Consider the following 16,458-nt stretch of genomic DNA (forward strand, 5'->3'; position numbering starts at 1 on the left):
ATTAGCTTCTCATGACTTCATCATGTGTGTGGCCCCTCAAGTAAAGAGGTGACTTGGTCTAGAGCCCTGCATTTTAGCCCTAACCTGACGGGCCTCAACTTTTTTAGGCACAATTTTTATGTCATATTTCAGACGCAGGCCGGGCTTCAGGCCTGTTTTAGGCGTCTCCTTATTTTTATATTTTAGACATCCACCAATTATGGTGATGAAAAGAGACTTTCTAGACCGTCTCAGAAGGCGTTTACAGTGCGTTTCCACTGGCACGTAGGGAGCGCGGCGAAGTGAGCGTTTTCAATTAATTCCTATGGAAGTTGAGCTTAAACGCTCTTGAGGTGCATTATGGGTGTTACATGTCTCCTAGTGTTTTTCCCCAAGTGTTTCTTGTTCTTTTGGTTTGTTCCGTTTGCTCCCCCTCTTGGTTTAGTGTTTTTGGTTTAGTCTTACCCATATTTGGATTTCCCCTTGTTATCTCGTTTGTAGCCACTCCCCTGTTTCTGTGTATATAGTGTTCTTTGTGCCTCACTCCCCTGGTCGGTTTTTATTGTTGATTTGTGTTTCTACGTGTGTGGATTATCGCTCTGTGTTCCTGCCTGTTCCTCTTGAAAGTAATTAAAATAAGATTTGTTCCGTACGTTGTATCCTGTCTTCCATCCAGCACCAGCAACCCCGTAACAGAAAAGACCGACCCTAAAAAGAGGATGACCTGGGCTGATGACCTCCTCCTGGACCTGCAACAAGGTGAGCGTTCGCTGGAGGAATATGTGGAGGAGTTTTTGAGCGTTTACCATCTGGTGAGATGGAGTGACAAGATGGTTAACGCATGTTTCCAGATGGGACTCAAAGATGATAGTTTGTTTCAACTGATTAGTCCTGATGATTGCTACCGTCCTGTAGCAGATTTTATAAATTTTGTTCTTGATTTATGTGGTTCCTCGTTCCAAGTCATGGTGGAGGATGGTAATCCTCCTCCCATCTGGAAACATGCCGTCGCCCCACCTCACCAACAGCCAGAGCCCTCCGCATATCACTCCAGCGACCTCACACCCTCCTTGTCTCCTGCGTGTCCCCAAGTCTACCTTAGTTCCACAATGGTCCTCAGCCCAGCACCTCAGGCCGCCGCCACACCAGAGCCTGCACGCAAGATGGCGGCCGCCACGCCAGAGCCTGCACGCAAGATGTCCGCCACGCCAGAGCCTGCATGCAAGATGGCCGCCACACCAGAGTCTGCACGTAAGATGGCCTCCGTCCCTGAGCCCCCGGCCAAGATGGCCTCCGTTCCTGAGCCCCCGGCCAAGATGGCCGCCAAGCCTGAGACCCCAGTCATGATAACTGGAATGAACATTATGGACAGGGCTATCCCTATGGAGTTCACGGCTCCTATTATCTCCCCTGATTTTCCTGAGCCTCCGCTGGTTCCGTCCAGCCTTCCTGAGCCTCCGCTGGTTCCGTCCAGCCTTCCTGAGCCTCCGCTGGTTCCGTCCAGCTTTCCTGAGCCTCCGCTGGTTCCGCCCAGCCTTCCTGAGCCTCCGCTGGTTCCGCCCAGCCTTCCTGAGCCTCCGCTGGTTCCGCCCAGCCTTCCTGAGCCTCCGCTGGTTCTTTATTGTTGATTTGTGTTTCTACGTGTGTGGATTATCGCTCTGTGTTCCTGCCTGTTCCTCTTGAAAGTAATTAAAATAAGATTTGTTCCGTACGTTGTATCCTGTCTTCCATCCAGCACCAGCAACCCCGTAACAATGGGATTGAAAGCGGCATGGAGAACGATTTTTTTACAGATTTTTTTCTTGTTTCAATTACGATATTTTACTCTAATTTTATGGTTTTTGTTTGGCAGATGTAGCTGCCAGTTATTTGACTTTTTTTTTTTTTTTTTTTTTACAGGACTTTTTTCACTGTAAAACCCTTATTTTACAGATTTTTTTCTAGATTATTACAATGAAAGCACTAAACGTTCTACAGAGATACACTGTTATTTTACAAATCATTACAATCAAAAACCCTTAATAAAGTGTCAAAGCATACTCTATATGCTATGAAAAATTAACAGCTTTATTTGAAACTTGGAAGACAAAATACAAAGTCTGTACAAATGCCATATAAAACTAAAATTTTAAATACTGTACTGATGAAGAACATAGACCAGTTTCATCAAAATGTTAAATTAAATACAGTATATTCAACTTGAAACTGAAGAAAAAATGATATACCTACACAATTGTCAAGATTGAGTAAAAAACTATTTTATATTTCAGATGTAAATTCACATCATCAATGAATTCTTCATAAACAGTTCTTCAGAGCCCCAGGAGGAATTGCATTTCTGTCTTACCAGTTCAGGTTAGTCTCATGATGAGGTCATAATTTTACCTTTGAGATGGGACAAAGGTAAACAATTTGTGCTGTTTGCTGAGAGCTTTGCATCTTGTATTTTCCACATATGTTATATTAATCCACAATATTCTACTGATTCCTGTGGGCTCCATATACTGTGGTGTCCAAACTTATTAGAACACTAGTATTTTCACCAGCTAAAAACATTTCCAAATATTAATTTTGCCATTAATTGTAATAATTCAGTGAGTCTGACAGCAGCCAGTGCTCCACACAGAGATCTGATCTCATCATCATCCAGTCTGTCTGAAATGACATGAAGAAACAGAACAAACTGAGACAGACTAAATCCAGAAGAACTGTGGCAACGTCTCCAAGACACTTGAAGAAACTTACCTGCAAAACTACCTGAAAAACTACGTGCAAGTTTACCTAGGGCAAAAGCTGCTTTAAATGCAAAGAATGGTCACACCAAATGTTGATTTAATTTAGTAAATATAAGTTAATTGAAAAAGCACCTTGGAAATGTTGCCACAGTTATTCCGGATTAAGTCTGGATTTAGATGATGAGATCAGATCTCTGTGTGGAGCACTGGCTGTTGTCGGACCAAATCTCAACGATTACACTTAATGGCAAAATGAATGCCAGGACTTATATTTTAAACTTATATTTCCTACTGACACACTACAGTAAAAGACTTGGGCCCCAATCAGACAGAACGCATTTTTTTTGCAGTATGAGGTGCCTATTTTAATTGTTTTCTATTGGCAGTGAGTGTTACGTACGCTGTTTATGCGCCCTGGGCGCCTCGTGTTTTAACCGCTTGCTATGCTGCGTGTTTTTGCCGGCTCTGAAAGCCTAAAGTTGAAAAAAAAAAAAAAAAAACAACTCTGAGCAGAAAAGCGCCTGACGTCATTCTGTTTTTTTTCCATTGTCTAATCGTATGAATGGAGAGGTGGGTGTCACGGGTATGTCGTCGTGTGCGAGAATGAACAGGAGGAGAGCGGAATCCAATAATTGCAAGTTTATTAAACAATCCAAAAAGAACAGGAACCGAGGGAGAACAGCAGAGACCAGCAACCACAACGAAACACTCTGTGAAACAATACAATCACCGACCAGGGGAGTGAGGCACAAGGAACTATATATACATAGGAAACAGGGGAGTGGTTACAAACGAGATAACGAGGGGAAGTACAAATATGGGCACGACTGAACCAAAACTAAACAAACCAAGGGGGGAGACATAGACTAAACCAAACACTAGAAACAGAAGGAAAAAACACAAGGAGAAACAAGACAAAACAGAATATAATCCTGACATTACCCCCCCCTCTTACAAGGCGCGACTCGCGCCGTAACACACTGGGGTGGGAGGGTGGGCGCTCTGGAGGCCGGTAGGCAGGGACACAGGAGACACCGGATATAGGGACGGCCTCCAGGGCGGATCAGGGAGCTCAGGGGGCCATGGCGGGTCTGGGGATTCAGGGAGCCATGGCCGAGCACACAGTCCTTGTGGCCATGGCGGGTCTGGGGATTCAGGGAGCCATGGCCGAGCACACAGTCCTTGTGGCCATGGCGGGTCCGGGGGTTCGGGAAGCCATGGCCGGGTAAACCGTTCAGGAGGCCATGGCTGAACAGGGGAGTAGCCCCCCCCCAAAATTTTCTTGGGGGAATTTATGGTTCTGCCCGCCCTAGGGAGCGCTGGATGAGGTGCTGGCTCAGGAGGGCGTGCAGGGTGGCGCGCTGAAGGAGGAGCCGACTCAGGAGTGCGCGCTGGAGGAGGAACGCGCGCAGACTCTGGAGGGCGCGCTGGAGGAGGAGCGCGCGCAGACTCTGGAGGGCGCTCTGGAGGGCGCGCAGACTCTGGAGGGCGCGCAGACTCTGGAGGGCGCGCTGGGGCCTTCCAGGGCAGCGCGAGCAACTGCGTCACGGCCTGGGACCTGGGGAAAGCAGGGATAGAGGAGGTGAACAGAGGAAGGGGAGAAGCAGAGAGTCTATGGGTTGACGCCGCCCCCATAGGAGGCTCTACAGCCGGGGCTGACACCTCTGAGGGCATGGGCACGGCTTCTCCGGTGGAAGAGAGTACAGTCGTGGCTTGACTCGGCTCAGGAACTACAGCCGTGGCTTGACTCGACGCTGGGACTACAGCCGTGGCTTGACTCGACTCAGGAACTGCAGCCGTGGCTTGACTCGACACAGAAACTGCAGCCGTGGCTTGACTCGACACAGAAACTGCAGCCGTGGCTTGACTCGACACAGCCACTTGACTCGACTCAGGAAGTGGAGCTGTGTTGTGACTTGGCTCGGCCGCTTGACTTGACTCAGCCGCTTGACTCGACTCAGGAAGTGGAGCTGTATCGTGACTTGACTCGGCCGCTTGACTTGACTCGGGAAGTGGAGCTGTGTCTTGACTTGACTCGGCCGTTAGACTTGACTCGGCCGCTTGACTTGACCCGGCCGCTTGACTTGACCCGGCCGCTTGACTTGACTCGGGAAGTGCCAAAGGAGACGTGGGCTCTAAAGGAAGCACTTGAGGAGAGGGCCCTGGACGGCGCTCGGGGCGAGCGGGCTCTGGACGGCTGGACGACCCCAGCGGAGACTCTGGAGGGCTGGGCGTCTCCAGCGGAGACACTGGATGAGCAGGCTCTGTGTGAGCGGTCGCTTGAGGGCGCGCTGGCGGGTCAGTGAGCTCGGGTGCGGCAGCCATCTTGGCAGGGGGCTCAGTCTTGGCAGCCATCTTGGCCGGGGGCTCAGGAACGGAGGCCATCTTGGCCGGGGGCTCAGGAACGGAGGCCATCTTGGCCGGGGGCTCAGGAACGGAGGCCATCTTGGCCGGAGACTCTGGCGTGGCGGCCATCTTGCGAACAGACTCTGGCGTGGCGGCGGCCATCTTGCGTGCAGACTCGGGCGTGGCGGCGGCCATCTTGCGTGCAGACTCGGGAGTGGCGGCCGCCATCTTGCGTGTCGACATTAGTGGTGGGTCCAGCACACTGGCCATCAAGGTTGGCCATGACCTCGGAGGGCTGGCCGCGATCTCCGGACTGACGATGAGAGAGGAGGAATAACAAACAGGAGGAAGCGCAGGAAGACCAGAGGGAGCGGGCCGGTCGGGACGACATGTGGAGGAAGCTGGCTGATGGTGGGCTGGAGCGGCAACATGTTTTCTAATGGGGGAAAGATCGGAATCTTTCACATCAACGTAAAAATCGGACTGACTGAGGGAGAGGACCTGGTTGATAAATTCAGCAACTGGTTTATAGCGATCCTCATAGGGTATGGAACTGAGCAACTGGGAATTATTTAGCCCCATTAGAAAACACGTATTAATCATCGCATCGCTCCAACTCACCAGATGACAAACCTCCAAGAATTCCTCCACATATTGTTCCACCGGCCTCATCCCCCGACGAATGCCCATGATCCTCCTCTCGGCATCCATGTTGTGTCTTCGGGTCGGTGATTCTGTCACGGGTATGTCGTCGTGTGCGAGAATGAACAGAAGGAGAGCGGAATCCAATAATTGCAAGTTTATTAAACAATCCAAAAAGAACAGGAACCGAGGGAGAACAGCAGAGACCAGCAACCACAACGAAACACTCTGTGAAACAATACAATCACCGACCAGGGGAGTGAGGCACAAGGAACTATATATACATAGGAAACAGGGGAGTGGTTACAAACGAGATAACGAGGGGAAGTACAAATATGGGCACGACTGAACCAAAACTAAACAAACCAAGGGGGGAGACATAGACTAAACCAAACACTAGAAACAGAAGGAAAAAACACAAGGAGAAACAAGACAAAACAGAATATAATCCTGACAGTGGGCCTTCCGTTGTGGTGAAGAAAGTTTACCGTTGCTTAGAAAGTCTGGAGACTGCAACTTTGCGGGTAACCAGGAGCTGTATTTAAGGTTTTTGCTAATATGACAGTTTACTTAACAGCAAAAACCAAAGATTTTAGAGCGCTCATGCTATAATCCTTTGATTAGACTGACAGGACTGCTGATTTGATGGTTGCCTAGCAATGTAAAAAAAAAAAAAAAGCAGTGTGGTCCAACAAAAGGTCCATTACTCTGCACCAGAAGTGACAGACACAGCAGATAAAGAGCAGTCCTCCTCCAAACTGCCAGGAATGAACTGGATCACCTGGGGGGAAAGAAAAGTAAAAAAAGATTATGTCAGAAGACACATGTTTTGTCTGGTATTTAATCAAATTAAAAACATGTAATACAAATACTGTGAACATTCCTTCCTCCAAAATAATTTAATGTTAGTATGTCCTAATGTTAGACATGAAAACTCACTTCCTCTGAAGATCATGTGGTAGAAGAGTTTAATTCCCAAACTTCTGGATCATAAGGGGGAAGCACACGCATACACACACAAATTAATATTAATTTGTTTAATAAAACCAGTTACTGACAGAGACATGGGCTTGCAAGAATGTACTCACCAGCTCCATACAAAATCTACACAGCTGATCCAAAAATCCTGGTTTCCATACAGTACATTCTTCTCCATGGATCATGCTTTCAGGTCCTCTCTGTCAAATAACATGACAGTGTTCTCAGATTACTCATTTCAAAGTTCTGTCACTTTTTATGAGTTTGATTTTAAAACTAGCTGACTGCATGTGTGGGCGATATATTACACTATTAGAAATGTCACTTCACAATAACAATCACAATATAGTTATTTTATTTTATTAAACATAAGATCAAAGTATCAAATTACAAAAAATAAAACTAATACAAAAGAACAAAGGTAAGTTAAATACATTTTGTAATTTTCTGTTTAGTATTTTGTTGTTTGATTAAAATTATGACCGACTGCAGGTAACGTTAAGAACAAAATGCACAGATCCAGTATACTGACACGTAACCGGGTTTCCACCTAAATGTTTATCTTGACTTCAAACATTAGCGACTGTTTAAGTCAAGTGAATTTTGAGAGAACTGTCTGTATTTAAGTGAGGTCCAGCTTTCTGTGTCTATTGTTTACTCATTTCATCACCACCCTGGTCCTGCTATTTATTCCTCATTCATGTACGCTTAAGTGTCAGTAATGTACATTTAAGCAGTGCTGTGCTAGGAGGATATATATTGCGATAGTCACTTCATATCATCAGCAATACATGGTCATCTATCGCCCAGCCTAGCTAACAGTATTAGCTAACAGTAACAAAACACAATAACACATTATGGTAAGACATGGTGAAATATGTAATCGCGATCAGCATCTCACATCATTAAACATTATATAAAACTAAAAGGTACTTACCTTTTGGAGTTTGCATGTCTGTTAGCCGTTGGTAGAAGAAGTCTGTGTCCTTATTCACGTTTGTTTATTCTCAGTCGCTATTCCACAACCCAAACTCGCTTAAAATATAAATTAAACAGTCAGGCATAAAATAATAAAGCCATTACTATAGGACGGACCGACACAGACTGCAGCAGAAGCCGATCAACGGCACACACTGCAGCCCGGGAAAATGGCGCCCTCACTAGTCATTGGCCAGATTCCTGAGTGAGGGTCAGATTAACCAATCACACTCAAAGCAACACTGAGAGACAGCAAATAGCGCTGTAACTATGGAAAAAAAACCTTGTATTTAATAAAAGATTACAAATGTGTCTATTTAGTTTTATTATTAGGCTGTTACTTTAATTTAAAAATACATTTTATTTAAACGCATGTTAATTAATTAATATGGTTATTTCACATATGCTTACAAACCAGGGTTAGGTGCATGTAATTTCCCTCTGATTTTAATTACTATAATACTGATTTCTCTTTAGAAATAACATCAAAAGTGCAAAAAAATTTGTCAGAAGCATACATTTACACATAAAGAATTTCAGATGCTATTTTTATTTTTTGCTCAGTCGTCACCGACTGGAACACACAGGACTGTGGGATATCATAGGCAGCGAAAGATACATCTATGCTGCCTTTAAAAATTGACAAGGTATATCAGGAGGCAGGAAGTGAAGCTAACTTTGGACTCAAATGTGCACTGATGCCTTCGTATCCTGAAATGTGTCCTCCAAATACAGCATTTTCCAGTTTTTGGATGCAGCCCATGATTGAGGTGAGACTCCTGAGCAAGACAATGAACCCATAACTGTTCCCCGGGCGCCGTACCAAAAGTAGCTCCCCACTGCTCCGTTTGTGTGTGTGTGTGTGTGTGTGTGTGTTCACTACTCATTGCTGTGTGTGCACTTGGATGAGTAAAATGCAGAGCACTATAATTGGGACACTATAATTGGCCTCATGTCACATCCTTTCCATTCTTTTCCTTTAAGGTTAGAATGAAGGGTGTGTTTTGGTTACCATTAACATCTAATGTCTTTATTTTATTATTATTAGTAGTATTTTTTTTAGAAATAAATTTCTCTCTTCAAATTTAAGGCCTTAACCCTGAACTGTGGGCCGGATGGACTGGATTTGTGCAGATCGAAATTTTAGCTGGTCTCATAGACTCAGCACTTGCTTTCTCTACAGATACATAAACACACAAGGCCAAAGAGCACACATTGTTTCTTATTTATCTTTGGTATGATAAGTTTACAGTGTTGTGATAAGGATTCCTTTTGTTGAATCATTTATCACTCACATTTTTTTTCACATTACTTTTATAGCCATAGCTATGATAGCTATAGTACATGCAGTGAGTTTGTCTACTGCTGTTATATTTGAATACTGAAGCAGAAAAATTAAGATCCTAAAGGCAAAAATGTAGCAGAATTAGTAGAAATTAAAAGAATTGATAAAAGAGTAAGTTTTAAGAAACACAGAAGAATTTAAGATAATATTTAATATAAGAAATTATAAGATCTCAATATACAACCCAGAGATATGTATTGAGCACTATAATTCACAATTCGATTTTAAAATTCATATTAACTTATAATATATTATAATATAATTTTCCAGTCTCTGTTTTACAATATCTTGTGTTAGTTTGTACTATGACCTGAATCTGCCACAGAAAAGTACAGAGTACAGAAAAAAAAGAAAGACTGGTCTTTGACCCCTGTAAAATCACTCCACCCAACACTCACTGCTTTCATGAAGATGAACAACAACTTTAAATGCAGGAAACTTTACAGGTAATCTTAAAAGACCCTTTTTTATATAACTTTTATATGTGAAAAATCAGTATAAGATACAGCACACTAAATAAACCATTTGGTTTAATCATGAGTGTATTTAACAACTGCGTAAGCTGTAGTAACGTCTGACATATATTAATACAGTGATTTCAGCAGAGGTGAAGCTTTGTACATATATGAAAGTAATAGAGTCAAACTGGTCTGTAATAAGTGAAGCTGGCAATGCTGTTGTCGTTAATCAACCTCTGGTCAGATCTTGAGAGATTTAAAGCAAGGGTAGGTAAAGTTTTTGTTCCATGAGGCAAACAGCAGACAGTATATACAGTATATATTTATAGTTCTTTTTAGGTTTTATGATTAGTCACAAACAGTGCATAAAAACTTACAAAACCGCTATAGGGTCTATTATTGTAATGTGCTTTGTACTGTGATGTTGTCTCAGTGCTGAATGAGATGTGGTAATCTGAAAGCATTGTGTTCAACCCTCCACCACTGTGTTTTGCAGACTCTGCTCTGGTTGTCTGTGTTCATGTGTTTTGGATGAGGAATTGCTGTGATCTCTGAAGAGAGGCTGTTCTTTTATTTCAGTTGATTTCTGTTCTTTTTCTTGCTTCCGTTGATTCTGCAGTTCACTCCATGTCTAAATTCACTCACTTGTTTTTTAATTCACTCTGTCAAGTAGACTGTTACATTAATGTAACGAATAGTGAATGAGTGTGTAGAATGTGATTTCAGACACAGTATCTGAGTTTGGACTCTGAACTCTGTTAATTCACAGTATAATGCTGTAGGCTACTTCATAGCAAACTGCAAATATTGCCCAATTGCCCAGTCGGAAAGCGAAACATAGGACTGTTACCCGCCAGAGTTAAGTGCAGTTTACAGGCTGCTATATACCTGCTTACCTGTTGCCTCAACATCTCTTCTCTCTGCTCCGAGCTGTCAATAAATATCACAAACTTACCTGTTTGTCTCCCCAAGGTTTTCTTCTGTATTGTGACACCCAGAAGGCATTGTTTTCAACAGTAAGTTACAATTTGGCCTTTTTAACAGCAGTGTTTGTACAGTGTAGTAGCCTGACAGTTTGATCAAAGCAAGTGACTTCATCATTACGTCAGTAATGGAGTGGAGTGAAATGATTTGCACAGACATAAATGTATTTAGGTAGATTTTGAGGCACATTACCTTGAAAAAAAATATCTTAAAAATTTGTCTTACATTCAAACACAGAACACCATGATTGGGATTGCACAATTGGGCAGCCGTGACCTAATGGTTAGGGAGTTGGGCTTGTAACCGAAAGGTTGCGGGTTTGAGACCCAGGTCCGGCAGGGATTGAGGGTGGGGGGAGTGAATAACCAGCGCTTTCTCCACCCTCAATACCATAACTGAGGTGAGTCCCTTGAGCAAGGCACTGATTTCCCCCAACTGCTCCCCGGGCACGATAGTGATATGGCTGCCCACTGTTCTGGGAGTGTGTGCGTGCTTGTGTGTTTGTTCACTACTCATTACTGTGTGTGTGTAACAAAAAACGTAAATGGTATAAAAACAAATGGAGTCTGATTTAAATAAATATTTTCTAAGCCATTTTACTTTAAATGTATAAATTCAATTATTATTTTTTTTATCCAAAAGCTCAAATTCAAATTTTTTTTTTAACATGTTGAATCTTGAACAAAAAGAGATAATACTGGATAAACAAATCTCTGTACTCCTTCTATTTAAGTTAGTAAAACTAGTAATACTTGTCTCATTTTGTAACCAGTTATTGAAGATCTTTTGAGCTTGGTTTTTAAGAATAAAAATGAGGATATTCCATAATGAACAAAATAATGATATTGACAATAATAATAATAATAATAATAATAATAATAATAATTAGCAACAAAGTAAAAAAAATGTGTATGGTCTTCATAATAAGTCATCTTTTTACTTTGTTTGAATGAAAATTATTGTTTTTGGGTAAATTAATCATTTTAATTTATATCAAATCAAAATTTAAGGTGTAAAACAAATCATAAATATAATTTGAGAAAAACTACAAAAAAAATTAGACAAATTAGAGTATTTTTTTTCAATGTGGAACTACTTATGTAGTTTTGTGATTGTTTGTCTCTTTCATCTAGAGTCAGTGGTGGAGATCAAACTGTTCAGATTCATCATGGATGAAACTCAAACATCTGTAGATGCAGATTTTTTTCCAGGATGCAGGTATTTTGAGTAAACATATTATTCGTATTTTATGGGAAAAGTGGGTTTTTTAGTGTTTTGTAAAGTTTAATATTGAAAACAATAAGACCATAAAGACTCTTCAGTGTTTTTATTTGAAACACTTTTTCATCATAAAGGGTTAAATATGATTTGTTTTAGTCCAGTTCATCAGAAGAGATCAGAAGCAGAGCCCAGCTGTGTGTCTATGAAGAGTGACAGGTCTATGCATGCACCAATGAAGTTTAACAGTGGAGATTTACAGTCTGGTCTCAGGTATAACATTTTTATAAAAATATGATTATAGCATGACATTTTATATTATCATATATTATCACAGATCATTTCACAATTTCTGTATAAACAATGTGTAAATTGGTTTTAAAGTGCTCTTTACAATGAATTTGATAAATGATAAATGGTTTGATAGTGATAAGTTTGTTGCATACAGTAATTTAAAGGATAACCTTTAATCTCTCTCTGTTTAGTCCACTTCATCAGAAGAGATCAGAAGCAGAGTCCAGCTGTGTTTCCCTAAAGAGTGACGCTTTTGTGATTCAGCCATTAGATTATAAGAGTCGACATACACGGCCTGGTTTCAGGTATAAGACTTCTAAAAGAGATACTATATGATATAAAGATATGATACATAATATATAAGACATTGGGTCTCATTTGCTAAGCATGTGTATGCAGAAATGTATGCATGAGATGTGTGTATGAATGATTTTAAGAACAAATCATGATTCAACAAACATTTTTACTAAAATTTATTTTATATTTACAAAAAAAGTGTAAACAACTGAAACCACATGTACACAAAAAGCACTTATGATCATGTTAAGCAGTTATATTTCATTTTAACCCACCTGAGGGTGTTTTGGGGCCCTGGAGAAGTTTTGACATGCCCTGACATTTGTTTTTTTTTTTTTTTTAGTATCTTAAAAACATATTAATTGCTAAAGTCTGATTACATTGTAATCAGCACAAACTGGGCTACAATAATATGCAAGCAATATTAATGTACATGTTTGTGTTTTTGAGAAAACAACATTTATGCGTGGTTAGTGAAAAACTAAAATTTTTAAGTCACTGAAATAAGGCAATGAAACACATTCAGAACATTAGTTCACAAGACTTTTGAGAACTAGATGTGGTAGTCTAGAGTTTTTTCTACAAAATGATGTGAAAATCATCGCATTCACTCATTTACAGAAAACAATATATTGATTTAAATTTTCTAAGACATGTTTTGTGACTGAAAGGGAATATGCGAGGGAGTGACAACGGCCATGAATATTTAGTGATTCACACCTGAGAGACAAAGAGCCCTCCTCTAATGGCCCATCAATGAGACTGTGACTGTCAGGTAGAAACAATGAGAGATTCAGAGAATGGAGTTTTAGACTATTTGTATTTTATTTACAACACAGTATCATCAAAACATACATAATGAAGATCAAAAGCACATTATTGACTACACTGATCTAACCATAGAGACGTGAACAGACTTTGTGTCATTCCTGAAACTGTTTTCTGGATTCTGTTCAACAAGTGAAACAAGTAAATTATACCTGATATTTAAGTGATTGCTGCTTCTTTCCATGGAATTAAGAAACAAAACTCATCATCAGTAGTCCAGGAATTTTTTTTTACAATAAAACATCAGTGTAATTGAACATCTGGTGTTGGTACAGCACTCTTCATGTGGGATTCATGTAGCATTCATCTGTGGTGCAGGTATCAGATCACTAGAAAAAAACAAAACAAACAAAAAAAAAAAACATCTGTAAGCATGTTAATATCAGGAGCATCTGTAATATATACATGTAGTATGATTTTGTAGTCATAGACTCACACGTTTTATACTACCTTAAAAAATGGCATTTTATATCTGAGAAACTAATTATTATTGTTTAGTACATTAAACATCTATTCATGAACAGAGTGTTAATAATATACTAATACTATCCTATTGTTATACGATAAATAAATATGATTTTATAGTCATAAACACAAGCATGCTTTGTATGTATTATACAATACAAAACTATTTTATGTCTGGGAAACTAATGTATTATTGTGAAGCACGTCATAAACATCTATTTGCGAACAGAGTATATGACAGTAGTTTTGTCTAAACAATCTTATACTTTATCATTCAGTGTTACAGTATAACCACTATTACTTTTATATCGCATCATTTTTATTTTATAGAACAATAAAAACATCCTGGCATCCTGAAACATTTTGATGCAATGAAATGAAACATACTTAGTTTGGAGTTTGGAGTGAGATTATATCTGTTAGGAGAGGAGCCCCTCGGCCCCACGCAATTCTCTCCAGTTTTTGCTAGAAGTTACATTTTATCTATTGTTCATAATTGACCAGGATAAAATAGAAACTATAACAACTGGCAAGTTTGATTAAAGTCAAACTCATAAAAAATTTAATTCAAAAATTAAAAATTTGTATATTTTTAATTTATATATTTCAAAAATACAAATATAAAAAATCAAAAGAATCAAAAATCAATGAGTCAATGAACAGCAGTGTTCAAAGTACATACTGTAGGCCTACACACACAGTATTGCAGAACTTGCCCTGAGCATGTCAAGCTGTGTGTGTGTGTGTGAGAGAGAGAAAGTACATATTTCATCTTATGAATGGCAGCATTTTGTATTTGTTGCAAGTGTTTGTTGCACATATTGATGCCTTGATGACAGTGGTAGGGGCTCAAACTTAACTAGTAACTAGTTACATGTAATGGATTTAATTACAAAATAATTGTAACTAATCGGTTACAGTTGCTGAGAAACAATCTATAGTTAAATTACAGTTCTTTGTGAAAATTACAAAAGGGTTACATCTGAATATTTTCACACAGATTTGATTAATTTCTTTCCCAAATTGCATTGACTGTTTTAAAATATGAGACTAGATGTTTCAGAAGTTTAGGACACAAAATAGGACACATGCTTATTCAATAACTGATTTATTTTCATATTTGGGTTTATGTATATGCTTTATTTTTTAAGATTAACTGTTTTTTACCCCCAAGGCATTGTTAGATGCTAGTGTTTCCAGTCATAGCTATGCAAGGATTTGATTATAAAAATGGTATCATAGCTATTAAACTATATCTTCTGATTTTAAATCTGTATTTAACCTAAACTAACCTAACCTAGGTGCTAAAGTCTGATTCTGTGGTGGCTGTGCTTTAAAATTAAATTATTATAATCTTAATTCAAGTGATGAAGGATTTTTTAAGTGTTGAGTGCTACTGTAAAGTTAACCCTGCCTGCTTTAAAAGTTTCAAAAGGATTAACAGTTGGAAACATTAGTTACAAATTTATAAAAGAAATCAATTTGGATAAATTTGTCTGTTTTTATCAGATTTATCTAGTCCTTTCTTTAGTTTCCAGTAGCCAAATCTTAGTTAAAGCTGTTGGAGAGCTAATAATTTTACATGAATTTGGCTATATTCCCCAACATCAGCTCTCACTACCTTTGATCAGAGGCAAGTGATTTCGTCCAGGAATCGTAAAATGAAGAAAAAACTTGTTAGTTTTTAGTAAATATAAATCTCAATGTACGCTCCGTGACCGCAACACGACCACCGCCTCATACTGCACAAAACGCTTCCACTGCTAGAGAATGCGGTAGCGTTGTGATCGGCGATTCCACCACTTGCCTCGTCCCATGTGTGCGCATCCATGTTACCGAGTGACGAACTTGTCTGAAGCGGGATCACGTAATTTACAAAACAAAAAATTCAAATTTTTGATATTTGCTTGTAGGTGGCATTAAACTGTCAAGACAGCTATGAACTCCTCTTGCAAGCCTGCGCCTCGTCTATTAACATTATAGAGCGGGACAAGTTATGTGCTGTCTTGAGACAGTCAGGGTTTGTCAGAGGTTTTACAGTCAGAGGTTTTACTGAAACACGGCACTAGAACAACAGGAGTAACCAAATAAAAGGTTTTTAATTCAGAACTACGACCGTCATATGGACATCAAAGCTGGCAGGAAACAAACTGATATTGCATCAGCTCTCTAACCCCTGCAAGCAATTACAGGCCACACCCCATTGCTTTTGTAACCAATAACAGGCTTTCAACATTAACAGCCAATTACCGTTTACTATCAGCTGAACTGGAAAATTCCCTAAAACTAACAGAGGTTTCTTGAAATCTAAACCAACCAAAACTCTTGCTCTGGGTGAACAAACACCACAGCTTATCTCTTACTTTTTAGCTTAAGAAATACAAGGTGTGGCGTGAGAGCGTGTGAACTGGTTGAAATGCGTGTGTCTCACGGTGAATGCCTGAGACTTGAGAGCCCTGTTAATAACGTTTCACTCGACTGCACATGTAGTCAGGAATTATAGTTTGGAAAAATCTAACTACTATAATGTGTACAAGTTATGTCACAGTAACACAACAACTAACGTAAGCAGGCAAATCAAAGAAAGACTTACTCCTTCAGTGGATCTCGCCGTGCCTCGCATTGCGCTCTTCCTCTGAGGAAAATATAAATCTTACTCCTCACAGCACGTCTTTTTTCAGTAACATGATGCAAGTAGCCGAGATAAACAATGAAGTCAAGGCTCGCTGCTTTGTTTACGTTGGTGTGGGTGGTACACCGCTTGTGCCTCCACGTGGCTGATTATAATATCAAAAGTGTTCGTAGCTCCTGGGTGATCAAATTAAAAATAATTAGGTCTGACGAGAAAAACTGGGTTTCATATGTTGGTTTCATACAGATTACTTTAACACATGATATTTGTTTTCGATAA

The 16,458-nt window shown here is 40.2% G+C and overlaps 2 protein-coding genes across 2 annotated transcripts in view; one reads left to right on the forward strand and one right to left on the reverse strand.

Moving 5' to 3' along the window:
- Window positions 1-4,181: 4,181 nt before the first annotated feature.
- Window positions 4,182-6,153, reverse strand: LOC127157698 (microtubule-actin cross-linking factor 1, isoforms 6/7-like; the record flags this gene model as incomplete). The annotated part of the gene is made up of 1 exon (XM_051100958.1): window positions 4,182-6,153. A coding segment is annotated over exon 1 (1,590 nt), but the record flags the coding sequence as incomplete, so codon positions are not given.
- A 3,225-nt stretch (window positions 6,154-9,378) lies between these two features.
- The window catches only part of LOC127157701 (NACHT, LRR and PYD domains-containing protein 12), a 77,037-nt gene continuing 69,957 nt past the window's right edge, over window positions 9,379-16,458 (forward strand). Inside the window, exons 1-4 of the mRNA XM_051100961.1 lie at window positions 9,379-9,449; window positions 11,579-11,663; window positions 11,823-11,936; window positions 12,149-12,262. Coding sequence (XP_050956918.1) covers window positions 11,614-11,663; window positions 11,823-11,936; window positions 12,149-12,262 — 278 coding nt within the window. The 5' untranslated portion in view covers window positions 9,379-9,449; window positions 11,579-11,613. The remainder of the gene's footprint in view (window positions 9,450-11,578; window positions 11,664-11,822; window positions 11,937-12,148; window positions 12,263-16,458) is intronic.

Source organism: Labeo rohita, unplaced genomic scaffold (genome assembly GCF_022985175.1).
Source record: "Labeo rohita strain BAU-BD-2019 unplaced genomic scaffold, IGBB_LRoh.1.0 scaffold_117, whole genome shotgun sequence".
In the NCBI taxonomy this organism is placed as follows: Eukaryota; Metazoa; Chordata; class Actinopteri; order Cypriniformes; family Cyprinidae; genus Labeo; species Labeo rohita.